Source organism: Aythya fuligula, chromosome 21, assembly GCF_009819795.1.
Source record: "Aythya fuligula isolate bAytFul2 chromosome 21, bAytFul2.pri, whole genome shotgun sequence".
In the NCBI taxonomy this organism is placed as follows: domain Eukaryota; kingdom Metazoa; phylum Chordata; class Aves; order Anseriformes; family Anatidae; genus Aythya; species Aythya fuligula.
The window spans coordinates 8315007-8333193 of NC_045579.1; the positions used below are offsets into that span (position 1 = coordinate 8315007).

An 18187-nucleotide genomic window follows, 5' to 3' on the forward strand; every position below is an offset into this window, starting at 1 on the left:
TGTACACTTAGTGTCGTTAACTCTTCTGTACTGCTTTTAGGTTGTAATGGAAAGGCTTTGTTTCTCTTTAGTATCTGCTTAAAATGATTATGGTTATTTAGAGTTGAAATTGAAAAATCTCACATAACTAAAATAGATGACCCCTCTGAGCTGATTCTGTTCAAGCGAGGTGCTGTTGTCCGACAGTTTGCTAACAAAAGGGTAATTTGTGTAGCTAACTAGTTTGAGAAATGGATGCATCTCCTGTATTCTGTATTCATTATTTATTTATGGAACATAGTGAGTGCTGCATTTCATTATGTCTGGAATCTTTTGTTGGGTAATAGGTTTCATGACAAGGAAGTTTCAAATGCTCAGCATATTTTGACAGCAGTCTGTCATGTTATGTTCATGCTGGGGTTAGGATGGGTCCTCTCTGAATAACAAGCCAAAATGTTCTCTGAACCCTATTTTGTGAGGACTTGATTAACTTTACAAAACAGAAGTTGAGTACAAATAAATGTGTAGAACTTCCTCTGATTTCTTTCTTCTGTTGTAGGATGCTAGAAAAGCATGTGCAGATGCCACCTTGGCTCAGGTAAGCATTTATTTAAGAGTTTAAATGAGAATCGGTCTCCTTAATGAAAAGGAAATACAGCGGAAAAAGATAAGTGAAGTAAAGCTTGAAATCTGGGGAGAATTTAGACTGCTGCAGATGTCTTTGGCAGAGGTGGCTAGTATTGGCTTATTTTTCTACATATATCACGTTTCAGTTTATTCTTCCTGCCTACTTCAGTCTGTTTACTTGAGAGTTTGTTAATAATCCATGTGTCTGATTTAAATGTGTTGGTACAGAAATGATTGGCAGTTCATTTGTTTAAAATGTGACCAGAATACCAAGTAAAAAGAGTAATACCAACATAATGTGAATGTATATCTTAGTTTGTGAGGTACAGTGTTCCAGGTTGAACACACAATTTTCCAGGGTGAAAGTATGCAGGAAAAAGTCCAACAAACTGGAAAAACAAACAAACAAACAAAAAAACCTCCCACCAACCTCAGTATTACTAATAGGGGAGGTCCATCACGAGGAGTTCTGTAAGGGAAATGCTTTTACCCGTTCATTTAAGATCTGAACTGTTCTGATGGCCTTTGAAAAGAAGCAGAGACCCTTGCTCAAATGCTCTTGCTAAATAATTCTGCAACACGGAGACACAAGAAGTATGCAAACTTTATCCATAAAACAAATTTGTAAACTCTTGGATTTGTTGTGATGTGTACTCGTTACATATTACTGGAAATGTGTGCTGTTTTAACTGGTATTTTTCTCCAGGCTGGAGAACTTATTTATGTTAAACTTAACAGCCAAAGGATGGCTAAACTAATTACTTCCTCACTTTGCTATCCGCTTATTCCAGATCTTGCTTTTATCTTCCAAAAGTTAAAATAAAACAGGAGTACTCTGAATTTAATATTCCAATATTTGGAAGGAAAGGTTGTCTGGCTCTGAAAGCAAGTTATTCATCCAACAAAAGTAGAGGCATGTTTAAAGCCCAACGTATTGCACTGCCATGTAGAAAAAAAATATCCAAAAGGAGAAACACCCTCCATCACAGATCTGAAGTTTTAGAGGTCTAAGAAGATACCACCAAAAGAAAGTAGTTTCGGATAGTTTCTATACATGCGATAGGCTACATCTAGAGCAGATCTTTTTGCTTGATAAATAAGCAAGTACTTCATAAAATGAAGTAACTACTAGGCATTAAAAATCAGTCAATATTCAAAATGTAGCACTGCCTGATTTACATTGCAATGCTCATTTAAATGTGATTATTTACGATGTGTTACTTGGAACTGTGTAGTCAAGAACTGAGGGTATGACACAATTCTAATTACAGATCACAGCCAATATTGACCCAGTGGGGAGAATTCAAATGCGCACTAGAAGAACACTCCGGGGACACCTGGCTAAAATTTATGCAATGCACTGGGGGACTGATTCCAGGTGGGTGTTAGTGATACAGAACTGGATCATTGGGCTTCACTGTGCTTTGGAAAGTTGAGTGCACAGAACTGTTATTTACCTGTTCTACCACTAGGAACCACTAGTTCCAAGAGAATTTAGGCAACCAAGAGAAAGAATTCAGAAGCTATTAATATCACTTTTTTCCTCCTGACTTGCATGTTTTTTTCATGAGAATAAACTTGTTGCCAGAATGCCAGTTATGTTTGCTTGCCCAAAAAATGTAGTTGTGGTACCCTGTGAATTCTGAGGAAATGTGGAGATACAGCAGGTCTTATCATTTCCTCTTTTTTTTTTTTTCCTTAAATTCTTCTTGCTAACTGCTAATACTCAGTCCAGAGAGACGCTAAATGATGCCAGTATGAGCTACTTTCATTTTCTTTTCTTTACAAGAAAAGATAAAAAAAAAAAAAAAAAAAAAAAAGGCAAAGCCACTGGAGCACTTCAGTGATTGCACTGCACTTTTCAGCTGGAAATGGTCAGAGAGGAAGAGGTGTGGAACAAATTTGAATATTGTACTGGACTATTGTATCTGAATTTACTTAGAAAAGACCAAGACTGAGCAGATGTTTCATGCCACTATTCCTATTTATCTTTAAACATAGTACAAGCACGTAAGAGAGTTCTGAACAATTAACTAGTACCTTGTGTCAAACAGTTGCTGAGTGTGGAGTGAGGTGTTGATTTAAAAAATAAACTAAAAAAAAAAAAATCTTCCTAATGGTACCCCTTCCATTAGTGATATCTTCACTGCATTTCATTTTTACTTCCTTTGTATTTCAGTGCTGACATTGATTCAGGTTTTTTGGACCGCTTAGAACAGGAGTTAAAATTCTACAAACAGGAAAAGGGAAAACAAGTTGACAGTACAGATTCCCAAACTCAGTGAATCTGAAGCCTGTGTCTAGAACACACAAGCATCAATTCCATGTGACTTTTCTGCCTTGGTTTTCATGATTGAGATGCTTGTTATGTGGCTACTGTCTTTCTGAAATCTGAGCATGTGGACATGTTGGTGTCCCATCACATATTTTCACAATATTCATCACTTAAAATTGATGACATCCAAAATAATCTTTCTGGTGCTAATAACTAGAATTGAGTAATGACATGCTGTACTTAAATGGTTTCAAGTACCTTAGTTCTGATAGTGGAGACAAATGCCATCAAAATATGTTCCTCTTTGTCTTCCTGCAATGATTGTGTTTACCTTCTGTTTCCTCTCTAGGCTTCTAGTTAGTGCCTCCCAGGATGGCAAACTTATAATTTGGGACAGCTATACTACAAACAAGGTAAGACTAACTGGTATGTTGCTATATAATTCAGTTGTTAATAGGAAGGCAGGAAGTATCATCTGTCATGATTTTGGCTGCATTATTTCTGTAGTCAGAAGCCTAAATTTTGACTTTTCTAAACCACTAAAGAGTATAGCAGTGTCCTAAGTGTGTTGTGTATGAAAATGTGCACCACAAACAGAAAACAACAAAATAGTCCAAGGAAATGCTTTGATTTATTTTGATGCCACAGAATCACTGATCAACAAAGAGCAAGAAGTAATCAGGATGTTGCACAAAAATAGAGGTTTAAGAATAGCCATGCTAATTTGTTGTCTGCAGTGAAGGATTGAAAGACCTGAAATATGTGAGTCGTTATTTCCTGGCTGCAGTCATATGATGCAGACGAGAATTACTTCTACTTTCACATGACAGTGGTTGGTATTTAGTGGTTATGTTTACAGTTAAAAGGGCTAGCAACAGTTTACATGCCGCCCCTCTGTTGGGAGCGATACTTAAGTCTCTGGGACACAGGAGCATGGAATTGACTTTTTCGAACAAATTCTCCTGACTTAGTTCATATCAGAGCCTTATAAGCAATTTTGCCAATGTGCATAAGCAAATGGCATGCTACACAGGGGAAGCAGAAACAAGCACTTCCAGTAGTAACTCCTAAAGCTGGGATGACTAGAATCTGTCAATTATTGAATCTATGGCCTTACTAATACTGTTTGCAAAATAAAAGTTTCCATTTTTTGCTTTCATGCTTAATTTTTTGACCCTAACCTGAGGGTAAATATATTCTAAATGACTGTAACACAACTGAAAGATGCTAAAATAATCACTGTGCACCATTATTTCTGTATTAGTATCTCCTACTTTGATACAAATGTTAATTAATGCATGGCATCACCAAGAGGCAGAGAGCAGCTGTCTTATCTAGATGGAATGGAATCAGAATTTGGTACCAGACAGATATTTTTTTTTTACTAGAATCAGAGATGGAACTCCTCAGCTGCTGGAAACATCTCCTCCATAACTGTTGGCAAGATTGGTTCAGTGAAGTAGTGACTGAGTTGTGTGGGTTTTGTTGTTCTTGCTCTGTTTTTAAACAACCAAACAAAAAAACACCTGGAATTACAGCTAACAAATAGCTTGGTGTTAAAACAGTATTAAATTTGTCTGGGTAGCACCTGGAAGTAGTTGATGCAAAACATTTGAACGATAGCCTGCAGATGTTTTTTGGCCATTGCAGCACAGAGTGGAAGTAACACAGCTGTCATAAAAAGATCTTTTCCGCATGATAAGTGACTCAAGGTAAATATTCTAGGTAGTTCCTTGTTAGAAAACTTCTGCAAACGATCTGGTCATGTTGTTAGCACAGTGTTCTCTAACCGTTGATCGCTGCTGCATCACCACTAACTGTAGCGGTGGAGGAACAGACCCTAGTTTTTGCTATTTACTTCAGAAATGTGAGAAGATGGTGAATATTGCATGGGAGCTTCACGATATACATAAGGATATGATCCCTTTCTCAGAGATGTTACAAACAAATTTGAAGGATGAATGCAATAAATTAACAAGATAGAAAATGTTTGGTTTCAATATTTTTTATAAAGTTTTGTTGAGCACAGAATGACAAGGAAACATGGGGAGTTATTTAAATACAAAGTCTGATTGCTTGCAATGGATTTCCAAAGGATTTAAATGGCAGCGAGAGTAGCATTTTCCTTACTTGTTCATTCATAGCATAGCATAGAACCTGTTACAAACCAATGGTAATCAGAGCACTGAAATGAAATCATTTAGTTTTTACCAAAATTGCTGATTAAACTGAATTCAGGAAAGGCAAATCCAAGGTTTTAATTACATCACTACTCAGTCTTACAAGCTATTTATTTTTTTCTTGTGCTTTTGACCAAAAGATGTGTGGCTTGAGAGAAAGGGAGATGAAAACCTCCTGATAGGGAAGTACTGAATAAGTTGTTTTGCAGTTGAAGGATTTAATGTATCTGTTTCAGGTGCATGCTATTCCCCTGCGTTCATCTTGGGTCATGACTTGTGCGTATGCTCCTTCTGGAAATTATGTGGCTTGTGGTGGTCTTGATAACATCTGTTCCATCTATAACTTGAAAACTCGTGAAGGGAATGTACGTGTCAGCCGTGAACTAGCTGGTCACACAGGTGAGTGCCTACTCAGTGATCTAAGTTACCTAAGTACATGGTGCAGATTTTCTTTTTGTAATCTATTCAAGTTTCATTGAAATGTTATTTTAGTGCCTGGTGTAGCATGACTTAGTTAATAAGTTGTTCAAACTCTTCCATGTATTAATCCCTCTGCCGTGTTTATGGAATTCATCAAGAAGGGAGATGTAATTACAAAACATGCTTTCTAAATAACTTTCTAAATAATTTTCTCTTGCTTCCAGCTTTACTAGCTGTCATGCTGGTGCTTTTAAAAGTACCTTGAATTACTTGTTTGGTCCTTAGCCACTGGTAGTCATAAGCCTTATACACTGTCTCAGTTTTAACTGTTTGGATGACAAATGATTTTTTTCTCCTTTTTGCCTAAAATACAGTACCCTAATTTTTACCTTAAGTTTCTGTTTCTAAGGTGGACTGCCTTGTGAGTGAGGCAAGAAGGGTAGCCGTGTAGGCTTTGCCAGTTTAATTAGGCTGTAAACAGCAGCTGCAAGGTTCTGTTAGTGACAGATGAAGCAGAATTCATCTAGCTAGATAAGAAGGACTAGAGAAACACAGCAGTTGCAAAGGTTTTTGATTTTTTTGTGTTTTTGTTTTTAGCTTAGGGGATGAGTTGAAATTTTTTCTTTCTGATCCAAGAAGCTTATTGTCACAAACTATCTTTTAAAAGCAAAATTGCTGACTGAAGATACTCTCTGCTTCCTAAACAATGCAGTTAAGGGAGATGAGCACCTGCCAAGTGTGAACTGCTTTTGTATGTTGTCTGATAATGGACATCTTCTTTTATTCCCATGATTTTTTTTTTTTTTGAATGGGATTGGAAATTTTTCAGAGGAAGAGTAGGAGGTGGGTGGGTGTTTCTTGAACTCCACTGGAAATGAAAATGCTGGCTATATGTGTGTTCTTGTATCTTATAGAGTTCTAGTAAAATACTGAGCCTACAAAACACATCAGTAGTTTGCTTTTTCTGTGGAATCAGTAATTCCTCCAGCAATCTGAGAAAAGGATTCATCTGTAAGGCTGCAGTTGAGAAGCTGCGCATCATTTTTCTTGTCCCTTTGTTTCTACAAAAAGCATAATCCAAAATGCAGCAGAAGAAACGGACACGGATTACTCTAGAGGTTGCCAGCTTGGCTCTGGAGAAAACCTTTAATGGTTCCTTTGGAGAAAGTATCAGGTGGATTCTGTGTCTGGCTGTTTTTTCTGTCTCATCAAACCTCTAGTTACAGGGTAAAGAAAATTGTATGAAGACTACTCTTTGAAGGAAACTAAAGTTACCCAGAAACAAATAGTTGTACATTAATGAATTTTTATACAGAAAAAGTTGACTGTATGTTAAAGTGGGCTTACTGCTATTTAATTTTCTTTCAGTGGGTTTTCTTCTGTGGTATGATTCATGTAATTTAGAAGAATTCTGTACCCTTGGGGTGGGGTTGAGGGTGTGGGAAAGCATGTTGATTGGACCTCCAGATAATAGTAGTGGTTGTGATGTGACCACTTAAGGTGATTTATTAGGAGGTCCTCTCCCCACCACACAAACCCCTTTCAGGGCGCAAGGAGAATTGGAATGATCTTTGGACACAGGGAGCTTTGGCTTTCAGTGTGTGGCCTTGTGTATGTATATAAAAGGCTTTAACGATAAAAAGAGCATTATTTCTGTGGTATTCCAGCAATTTAATGGTTTTTTTTAAGGTTATACACTGTATTTATAGCTGGTAAGACATGGATTTTTGCATAACACTATGCAGAATGTCACTGTAAGGCAAGGGAAATCGAGAGAATACATTTGAGACCTGACCGATTCATGTGCAGTCTTCTCAAAGGAGCAGTTTTAATGAGCTGCTTTTCTTTTGGTGAATTGCACAATGCCTATAGCTGGAAGCTGATGTTTACAAATTTTCCTAGTTTGCCATAGCTTAAATTTTCAGAAAATTGATTGTGCTTTAGAAAACACACTGACATAGAGATGGCTGGGACAGGCTGATCTTGTAACCAGAGTTACTATGTTGATAGCTTGGCATCTGGTCCTTCAGTAGAAAGAAAGTTCACAACATTCAGATAATTCTTTGCTTCTTTGTACTTCCAAGAATGTAGTTCATTTTTTTTTTCAATAGTTGTATGATCCAGTCCATGTCTCAATCATTTGTTCCTCCTGGATGTTGTAAAGATCCACTTTCTTAGGTTCAGTGTACAGTGCCAGATAACCTGTACTTCCGTCCAGGTTGGCCAGTGGATTTCAGAGGTTTGCATCACTATTCCATCTCTTTCTCTCTCCCCTTCTCCTCCTCTGCCCACTTTGTACCAAAAGAAAAAAAAAAAAATATTTTCAGACCCCCTACTTCAGTAATTCTCTTCTGTGTTTGTTTAGATCAATTTGCTGATACTAGTGTATTACTGTGCTTGTGTAATGGTTGAATTGGGCATGGCCTGTAGAGAGCCTAAATATATTTTGTTTCAAACTTCTGAGGTTCCCATGTAAAAATTGTCTGTGGTGTATTTTACATATAGTAGCAGTATCTTACAGCACCTCCAGGGGAGGAAGAAGAAACATTTAAGTCAATATGCAGTGTAAAGAGTAGTCTCTGATTTTATTGATCAACATCTTTTGCTTTCAGGATACTTGTCATGCTGTCGTTTCTTGGATGATAATCAAATAGTTACCAGCTCTGGCGACACCACTTGGTAAGCAGTAAAATTGTGACATGATTGCTAGTAAAGACTTTTCTTCAATAACAGAGTTTAAATGCGAAAACCTAATTCTTCATAAAGCTGATAGTCATCCAGAAGATTCAACATGATTACTGCTCGTATGCCATGTTTTTACTAATAATGGAAAACTTGGTCTTTCAAGTGTTTTAGCTTTGGCTGTTCAGTTATGCCCATGTTCTGAAGAGCCTGACCTAGTTCTTTGTGAGAAGATGGTATGTGGTAATTTTTAATATAACTATTTGGCTTTCAGAAATGAATATACTAGACTCTTCTCCAAGTACTTCAGTATTCAGTTTTCATTACTTTTTCTTGAAAGTCATACTTGAATGTTTTTAATACAAAATGCTACTATTCAGAAGAGCTCCTAGAAAATATTCTACAGTGACAGCAGATGGGTTTTTTTGAGGAGAATGTAGGTGTTTGTCTTAATAAATACTAGCTTCGGAACGAAAAAGGCCTCAATCTTCTTTTCATCAATTTTTCTATTATATCTGCTGCCTGGGAGAGCTGCATTGCTTTTAAGAAGCAGATTTTACAGCAAAGGTTGTCTAATATATACCTCTCCTACACAGTGTCAGTCTCTTTGAATACCCATCTATTAGTCCACTGATTTTGAGTAGCTATTGAATATAGACATTTGTTTTTATATTTAGGCTATATTATATTCAGTATAATTTTCATTAAAAAAACAAACTAGCAAAAAAACAAAACAAAACAGGATCTGTTAAAATAAGGCTCTTTTAAAAGATTATACAACTGCTTCAGGTGTTATCATAGTAACTTGATGGTCGTCTGGATAAATTTGTCCTTGATAGCACCTCAGATCAGCCAGGCTCGAAGTACCATGATCTTTTATTTGTAAATCTGTTGCTGATGGATTTGGCTTGCTGAGAAATTAGGCAAATTGAAAGAATAGTTGCATTGTTTCACTCCTACGTACTCTTTGATCAGAGTAGTAGTGATTTTGCTGTCTTGGGGAAAATGATGTGGCTTTAAGACAACAAACGTAATTCACAAAGTTATACATTCACAGCGATATTTTAAAAAGGAGGCTGACTCAACTGCTGTAGCCATACAGCCGCTACTTTATCCACTGGACAGTGAAGTCATTACCATGGCTCAGGAGCTCTGTTTTTAAACAGCCATGAACATTAGTCTTTTTTTCCCCTTGTTCTGCATTTTAAAAACACCAATATCTTAAAAATTGAAGATGACTTTTAACATCCACTATGTACGATTATTGTGTAACATAGCTAAGTAGTTCAGCAAAGAATGTCTGTTTTTCTACTCCCAATATATTTTTTTTATTAATACTTCATGGACATTCGCTTTTTAGAAGAGAGAAATTAACAGGTTTAGATGAAATCTGCTGTATAGACTTTCTAATGGAGCACAAAAGATAACATGAACGTGTTGATTTTTGCCTTTTTAATTATTTTTTTCAAGCGCTCTCTGGGACATAGAAACTGGTCAGCAGACAACTACATTTACTGGGCACACTGGAGATGTCATGAGTTTGTCTCTTGCTCCTGATGCCCGGTGTTTTGTTTCTGGTGCCTGTGATGCCTCTGCCAAACTGTGGGATGTTAGAGAAGGAATGTGTCGGCAAACCTTCACTGGCCATGAGTCGGATATCAACGCCATCTGTGTAAGTATCAGCTTGAACAGAGGACATGGGATCTAAATCTGGTTTTGTATTGCTTTCATCTCAGCTATGAAGCATGTACTATAAGCTGTAGTTCTCCACAGGTACATATCCGTTGTGGTAAGTGGAAACGGTGACTAAGGTAGTGTTTCTTCACTTGTTACTTCACTGTTTTTGCCTATATGCCAGTAGCGGAGAGGGGAACATTCCTTATTGCTGCTTTCCTTTCCTACTTGGTCTGTACAAAATAATATAGTCAAAAAGGCAGACATCAAGTCCGACCTGGGAGCTAGGGTAAAGTTCTATTCAAAATGCACAGCTGTGGAGTACTTTGGAGGTGATGGGCTCTATGCTTGAATGCCAGATGAAAAGCTCTTTGTTAATTTTGTAACTTCTGTGTCTTCCAGATATAATGTATGTGGCAGCTTTTGATTAATTTGTCCGTTTTGTCAGCTACTTTGAAATTAATTTGCAATCTTTTGTCTTTTTTTATTCCTATACCCTCATTGAAGTTCTTCCCCAATGGCAATGCATTTGCCACAGGCTCTGATGATGCTACATGCAGGCTTTTTGATCTTCGGGCTGATCAGGAACTTATGGTTTATTCACATGATAACATCATCTGTGGCATCACCTCTGTAGCATTTTCCAAGAGTGGACGTCTCCTCCTAGCTGGTTATGACGACTTTAACTGCAATGTGTGGGATACACTGAAAGCTGATAGAGCAGGTAAACAGTTGGTTTTAAATATTAGAAACAGTGACATACTGAATGTGTGAGTTGTGACATGTGCAGGCTTGTTAACATTCCCAGTCTCAAGTTCAAAATTCAGTGATAGCCTGTTTTAAGATGACCAACAGTGTAAATATGGCTTAATGATGGTAACAAATCGATTGGAATACTCCTGAATGATAAAAGGGAACAATGGATGGTTGAGAACAGGAAGACTGCCATTAAAAACAAGGTTTTGGAGATGGGGGGCTATATGTATTTTTATTTTATTTAGCCCATGGCAATGTCTTACATATGAGTTGTTCAAAGCAATTCTACATAGCGTCTGCCATCTCCTCTATGGAGGTCTTACTGTTGCCTGACCTCAGCAATTGACAGAGCAGCTTACAGAAATACTACAAGTTGGAAGTTGGTAAGCTATCAAATCCCATCAAATATTTCATATTGCAATGAACAGTTGCATTGATTTTATGGTATTGTAATTGTCAAGCAGCAGTTTAGGTTCGTTGATTTTCATTATTTCCAAAATTATTTGTACACTAAACACTTCTGCCAGAAAGGTTTTACTGAAATATACTCATTAGTTATTTTGTGTTAGTTTTTAAAGTAGAAACAAACTGGCTATTTAGCATGGACTAATAAAAGGATCGTTGAAGATGTTGCCACATCAAGCAATCTACCTCTTTTGTAAGAATTTTGCTACTCATCAATGTGGCTACTTAAGTAAACATGAGATTTTTTTGTAGCAGTAACTGTAGGGACAGCGGAATAAAAAGATTGTGCAGATTCACTTTTGAGGAAGTGAATAGGAATTATATGCCCAAAAGTTCAGGTAATTTAACTGGAGTTCTTTAAAATCAAAGCTTCTATTAGAAAAAAGGAGAAAAAGTACACGTTATGTCATGAATGTGTTGCTTTTTGCATCAGAACTGGGGATGATGATGGGAGCCTACTCCGTTATTGAAGTGTTCTTGGGCTTTTAAAATTATGTAGGTCTGCTTTAAAAGCAAACAAAAACCACCAACCAAGCAGAATATCCCTTTGTGTAGAGTTGGAAGGGTTAGTTCCAAGTACATTATTTGGTGCAGATTGTCTTACTGCTTTGAGAGGATTGTGTACTAAAGGTAGAAAATATGTAAGTATGTAACCCTGGACTATACTGAAGTAATTTCCATTTGATTTCTTAATTACTTTATCAGCTTTCTCTTAGCACTCAGATTTTACTTCTTCTTCCAGAATTTATGACAGTTTTCTACTAGTGCTGAGAAATTGGAGCTGTGGGCACAGTAGCAGCATTTGGTTCTATTTGCAAGTTAATGATGCCAAATGCAATTACAGAAATACTGAAATGCATTTGTAGAAATCAACCTCACCCGTGTGAGATTTGTAGTTCAAGATTTTTGTACTTTAATTATTGAGACCATAAATGTGTATGTAGGCCTGTATGTATCTAAAACTTGGCAATGAATTGAGAAATTGCTCTCCATTAATGTTCAGATTAGTTTACAATTAGTTGTAATTAAGTACTGTGAAAATAAAATATTTAATGCTTTATTAAATCAAATTAGCAGGTAAGTCCTTTTACGCAACTAGCAGCTAGATTTAGGTTCACAAATGGTGTTTCACATGCTCTGGAAATATCATATATGTGATGGTATATGACAAAGTACTGAGGGAGATGACCAGGGAAGAGAATTTTGTCACTTACTGAATTGTTTTGTCCTGTATTCCTTCTTTGAAATTACCTTATGAAGACAAAGAATGGGAGGGGAGGGAATGATCTTGCTGACTTGTAGAAATGAGGAAAAAAATTTATACTAATCTGGATTATACAGTCCATGTACTCATGAAATGCAATTTTTTTTACTGCCAAATCTTAAACAGATTTAAACAACTGCTTTAAATTTTCTGCTTATTGAAATGTTCAGAGACTTAGATTGCTGAGCAGAATTTACACTTCTCTAGTGCCTGATTCTATATTAAACACCTTTGTAGCTGATGTGTTCAGAACAAATTGTGTAAGCTTTCTTGGCTCTCTCTCTGTCTCTCTGGTTTATCAAATTGCAGCACTTACTGATGGTGGTGGCAGACTGTCAGTTCTAATGCATTAATGCTATTTCCCAGCAAATTCTAGGTAACTCCTAGGCACTTGCGTCAGCTCTGGCAGCTGGCTTCTGTATCATGCTGAATTTTTGAAGATTGTATCATCCACTTCAACACTTAAAATTTGGTTTCTGCTGCAGAAGTGCAGAATTCTGTGCTGAGCTTTAGACTCGTATACAGATTTAATAGGCTCTGGAGATTAAGGGTATTACAGTCTTACATTTCTGATATACTTGATAAAAGCAGTTACATTTTTCAAACATCAAGAATCCTTGTGTAGGAAGTAGCGATTTTTACATTGAAGTAAGAGTTAAAACAAACAAACAAACAAACAAAAAAAAAAAACAAAAAAAACACTAATTCTTTAAACGTACTAGCTTGTATGTGAACTAAAACTTCCTTCATAGTAAATGAAGGGGAAAACCCCCCAAAATATGAAGGAGGTAAGTCCTGTGCAGTGTAATTTGATGTAGAAAGATTAATCAGTCTGTTATGCAATCTATCAAGTATATCTTAGCTCAGTGCAGTGGGCTGTGTAGAGCTCGAACATAAGCAGGTTTGGTTTTTACCTCTTTGAAACAGTTAAAGGGAATAGAGGTAAATGTTGGCTCCCTTTTTGCTGTTTAGTTTAGTGTCTTGGTTGTTTTATTTTTAATGGTACTATAATTGATATGCAGCAGGTCTCCGTATTGGCAAAAACCATGTAGGTGTTGAAGTTTTGTAAGTGCCTATAAACATAGTAAGATAAAAATAGATGGAAAATGCTTCAGTGTTCAGAACATAATCCAGCTTCTTGTTTAGTGCATTAAGAATTTTGCAAAATCTAATTGATCTTAACCACTGCGTTAACATGACACTGTTGGCAGGATTTTCAAGGCAATGATTTCACAACTCACAAGAAAGCAGTAAGGTCATAATGCGGGGTATATGCAAAATCTTGGAGTCAGGCATTTTCTGCGTTACTGTCTTGCAAACCTACCCAGTTATTTCTAAGTTTGTGCCTGAAAAAGCAGAAGCATTTACAAACCTAAACCACTAGTTCAGAATTTTTGGATGTATAGGGTGACTAATCCAAACATGGCTGCCTCAGAGTTACTTGAACAGAAATAAGAAATCATCAGAGCAATGTAATAGGTTTGTTGCGTGTTCTTATTTATAGGTGTCCTTGCCGGTCATGATAACCGTGTCAGTTGCTTAGGTGTGACTGATGATGGTATGGCAGTGGCAACAGGATCATGGGACAGCTTCCTCAAGATCTGGAACTGAAGTAAGTACACAGCAAATTAATTAAGACTGTCCTTTTTTTGGTGTTCAGATGCTTTTTTCCAGGTCCAAGCAGTGCTTTTTTATTATTATTTTTTATTTTTGCTGATGCTGTAAGCTTATAGTTCAAGTTAAGAAAGTCATGGGGGGAAAAAAAAAAACTGTAGCGTTTTGTTTTGTTTGCTTTTAGAAGGCTGTTTGTTTAATGTACGCAATGACGTTTTTGTGGTCAGCTATTTATGGCAGATTTTATTTTCCTGGTATGGATGACTCTATGGTCTTTTGAGTCTGGGTTGGTAAATAAATGGTGTTCTTGAAAATGGGGAGATAATGGCAGAATGCATCAGTGGGTAGCAAGAGCAAAACTTGAAACCTGACTAGAATTTATCAAAGTGCAACTCTTAATACATTTTTCTGTGTGTCAGAAGTGCGGCGGACTCCGTGACTGGAAGAAGTTTCCAACGATTGAAAATTAAAAACGATAGCATATCCAATCCAACCATACTAACTTGGACCCCCATCCTCCCCAACTTCAAAGGGCAAGATCTTTTCCGTCTCCTGTTGCTGAAATGAAGAGCACAATTACCTTTCCAAGAAGAATTTCTGTGTTGTAAGCAAAATGAAATTGTGCATTCCTTTTGGGACCATTTTTTTTGTCTTGAGAATTTAAAAATCAAACACTATCATAAAAGCATGACCAGAAAATATACTTGAGCATAATTGTGAAACAGTTAGCTTTCACTGTAGTTTCCAAGTCAAAGTTAAGGACTTTATCTCACTCACTTACAAATTTTAAAGTCATGTTTGTAGCAGGATTTTTTTCAAGTTTCCTTTTTAAATACATTTGTTTATGTATTTAATTGAGCAAAACAAGGGAGTCCTAGCCCAGAGCATCTGGGGGTTATTAACGCTGTAAATTTAGTCCCTATTTTTTTTTTTATTTTATTTTCTAGTATCACAAATAATTGTTGCACAAAACTTGGCATATATAGGGTAATGTTAAGCAGTAAGGTAACCAAGCACATGCTGTACAAGGTAATGAATGCTTGTTTAAAGAATCCTTTCACCTTTTATGGATAACAAATGCAATCCTTGGTCCCTCCTACCCCCTCTTCTCACCACACTGATTTTTTTAATCTGTTTTGGTTTTGTCCACTTGAAAGGGCAATTTATATATCCTAACACTATCCTGTAGTCTCAACAACCAGGAATCTCTGTTTTCAAAAGAGACCTATCCTACACTTGGGTATTGAGTCAATTCTTTGTGTATGAAATGATGTACAAATCAATGTTTTGAAAATAATGATCTTGAACTTTCTAAGTTAAACAAAAGAACCTTTTTTGATTGTTTGCCATATTGGGTGGGTTTACTCTTAGAATCGCATGCTGTAGAAATGCTAAAAAGTGCATATTGGACTAAGTCCTCTAGATGTTTTTTCTTTGAAGAAATAACCTGTTTAAAAACTGTAACCATTGTCGCTGTATTCATTTATTGTTGCTACTCTGTGCATAAATCTATAAAGAACTCAAGTACAAAGCTATGCACGTTTTGGAGTAGCGTGATAAGTCACTTTTTTTTTATTTTAAAGAAACGGCCTGTTCAAACAATCGCTGTCAAAGATTCTGGGGTGTGGGAGGAGGGAACCTAAACCATCTTCTTTATAAATCAGTTCCTCGCAGCCAGTTCCTCTTGTAGGATGAGTCCTTTGCATCTGATTAGAGTCATTTTTGTAATGAGCAGGTTTTCCTGGCTTTCTTTTCAAATAAAATGTTAAAAGCAGCAGTGTTTGGACAGCGGATTGTTCTGTTAAACTTTCCTATCTTCTCACTGTATCCAGAAATGCTCCTTCCTAGCAGCAGTAGTAGCTTTTCTCCATTTTGTTTTTTCTGCAACATTCTGTACAAAAATGTGCTGTAATTGTGCGTTAGGCCTGGATTTGGCATAAAAGATGAATTCCTTCTTTCTCTCTTTCATGAAACTACTCTGTAGAGCTTTTTCCACACCCTGTATCCCTCTTCACCTTTTGTATTTAATTTTAAAGTCAGTGTACTTCAAGAAAGCTGGATGCAAGATAGATACTATATTAAAATGTAATGTTATTTAAGATGTAATAAAGCAGTTTGACATGAGTTTTGACTGATCTGTTTTGCAGCTTATTGTTCTACCCACAAAACTACTTCTGGCAGAATTTGAGTTACGGAACAAATATGAGAGAGATGTATACAGCCCGAGAACAAGTCTTTAATTGTTCAATATTTTAATTGGGCAGTGTATGCGTTGTTTGAGAAGGTTTCAGCTCAGTGTGTGACGAGATGCAGGTTTAGGTTTGTGGGGTTTTTGTTTTGTTTTTGAAACTAAAACCAGTTGCAAGATGAACTGAAGCCCTCATGGGTTTTGTTGTTGTAAAATGTTTAAAAGTTACCATCAGTATTTGAAAATGTATGTGTAAATGTGAGATACATGCTAATGCAAAATTTAGTAGAGATGTGACACGTACGTGGAGTGTAGTGGCTGCAGGCATTTTTCCTTCTCCATTCTTAATTAAGATGGATATTTATTGGTTTGATTGCTAGGGCTTCTCAAGAGCTTAATCAAAAACAGCTCGTAGAGCTCTCTTAGCTCAAACTACAAATGAAAATAGCTGGTGTGATTCATGTGGTATACATCCCAAAAATTCTTTATGGAATGTGTGAAAGTAGAACACCTGAAATAGGAAATCTCAGTAAAATGTTCAGTAACTTTTTAAACTTTTGTGTCCTTTAATAGGAAAACAGTTGAGTTGAATATCTTATGTTCTTGCCATTTGAGGATCTGGCCAAATAAATTGTTATTAGCTGTCCTTTACTGTAGGTATTGAGAAGGGTAAGTAGTTGGCATTTTAATGCTCAATAAGAAAAAAATCTCCACGAGGCAGTATTATATCTAGAAAATAAAAATTTTTTTGTACCTACAGGAGCAAATTTCTCAAGTATTTAGAGGTGTTGAAATGCAGTTGATTTAACAACTTGGTATTCGTCTGTTTGAGGGCATTTCATTTTTTTTAGTGGGTATAATCTCTTTTTGTAACCTGACTTGAGTGGATTTTCCTTCATTTCACATCAACCAAGAAAAATTCCATTGTGAAGGCTTGTTTTCATACCAAACTTGGAAATTTTCAGCCTCCATAGAGAAGGTTTTAAAGGCTGAGTATGGAAAATATGATGGTGGCATTACTGAACTAGTAGTCGTAACTGTGAGCTTTGGGTTTTTGGACTGCAGAGCACTGGTAAGTAGCTTGTGGCTGGAAATGCTTAAAATTTTGGAATTCATATTTAGTCTTTTTGCAGTTCCAAATGGTACAGCTGTTTTTCCACTCTTGGTACATCTTCATTACAATGGATGTTTCGTATGTGACTGTCTAGGCAATAATAAAATCAATACAGACATGGTCTATATTACTTCCCTTAATTTCTATCTATATGTTCAATTAATGTTTCCTGTCCGTGCTGAGAGTGTCTTTGCTGGCAGTAAAATACCAAGGTATTTTTTGTGTCAAGAGGTTAACATGTAGGGTGAGTAATTTGAAATGCTAACAGTTGTCATTTTCTTCATTACGGACAGTGCTTGTGTTAAACACAAAGCTTTAAACTCAATTACTTAAATATCTGTATTTTCACATGCTTCGTAATTCAGAGCTGTTACTTGAGACAAATGGGTGTCCAAAGTGAGAAGCACTGAGCTATTGCATTTGTGACACGGCCAAGTCTCTGAGTCTTGAATGCTTTTAATTTTAAGTGGGCTTGGATCTGTAGCTGAATCAAAATGGCTTATGTAATCTTGAGTCTAGCAATCATAGTGGCATCGTAGCTCCTCTGATAGGCTTTGAAACGATTTAACTTAAAGATAATACTGGAATGTGGTTCCAAAAGAGCAGCTTCACACTAAAGTGGTGGCATATTTCTAGAGCAAGGTTTCTTAAGCTGCGATCAGTGATGTTTGTGAATGGTCTGTCACTGCTTAGCCTCAGTGACAGCCTCTGCAGCTCCGTATTTGTTGTGGGCTCCTGAGTATGTGTTAAATATATGAAGGGGTGAGGAGTGGTGGCTTTGCAGAGAAGAATGGAGTAAAACTCACAAAACGTGAAGCTTGTTAGATGACAGGAGTGGACAAGACCAAGGGATCTGAGGTATATGGATAATGATTGGGTGTGGGAAAAGAAGTTAGTTATCTGGACCTGATTTGGAAAGGGTTTTGTGGTAACAGCATGGACATCTCTG

The 18187-nt window shown here is 36.7% G+C and overlaps 1 protein-coding gene across 5 annotated transcripts in view; it reads left to right on the forward strand.

Moving 5' to 3' along the window:
* The window catches only part of GNB1 (G protein subunit beta 1), a 44664-nt gene extending 28604 nt beyond the window's left edge, over nucleotides 1-16060 (forward strand). For 4 of the 5 annotated variants that reach the window (XM_032201560.1, XM_032201562.1, XM_032201561.1 and 1 more), the window contains 9 exons: nucleotides 539-577; nucleotides 1878-1984; nucleotides 3231-3294; nucleotides 5298-5460; nucleotides 8094-8160; nucleotides 9634-9835; nucleotides 10345-10561; nucleotides 13827-13934; nucleotides 14356-16060. In XM_032201560.1, coding sequence (XP_032057451.1) covers nucleotides 539-577; nucleotides 1878-1984; nucleotides 3231-3294; nucleotides 5298-5460; nucleotides 8094-8160; nucleotides 9634-9835; nucleotides 10345-10561; nucleotides 13827-13933 — 966 coding nt within the window. In that variant the 3' untranslated portion in view covers nucleotide 13934; nucleotides 14356-16060. The remainder of the gene's footprint in view (nucleotides 1-538; nucleotides 578-1877; nucleotides 1985-3230; nucleotides 3295-5297; nucleotides 5461-8093; nucleotides 8161-9633; nucleotides 9836-10344; nucleotides 10562-13826; nucleotides 13935-14355) is intronic. The other variant, XM_032201565.1, reaches the window with a different exon arrangement.
* The last annotated feature ends 2127 nt before the right edge of the window (nucleotides 16061-18187 follow it).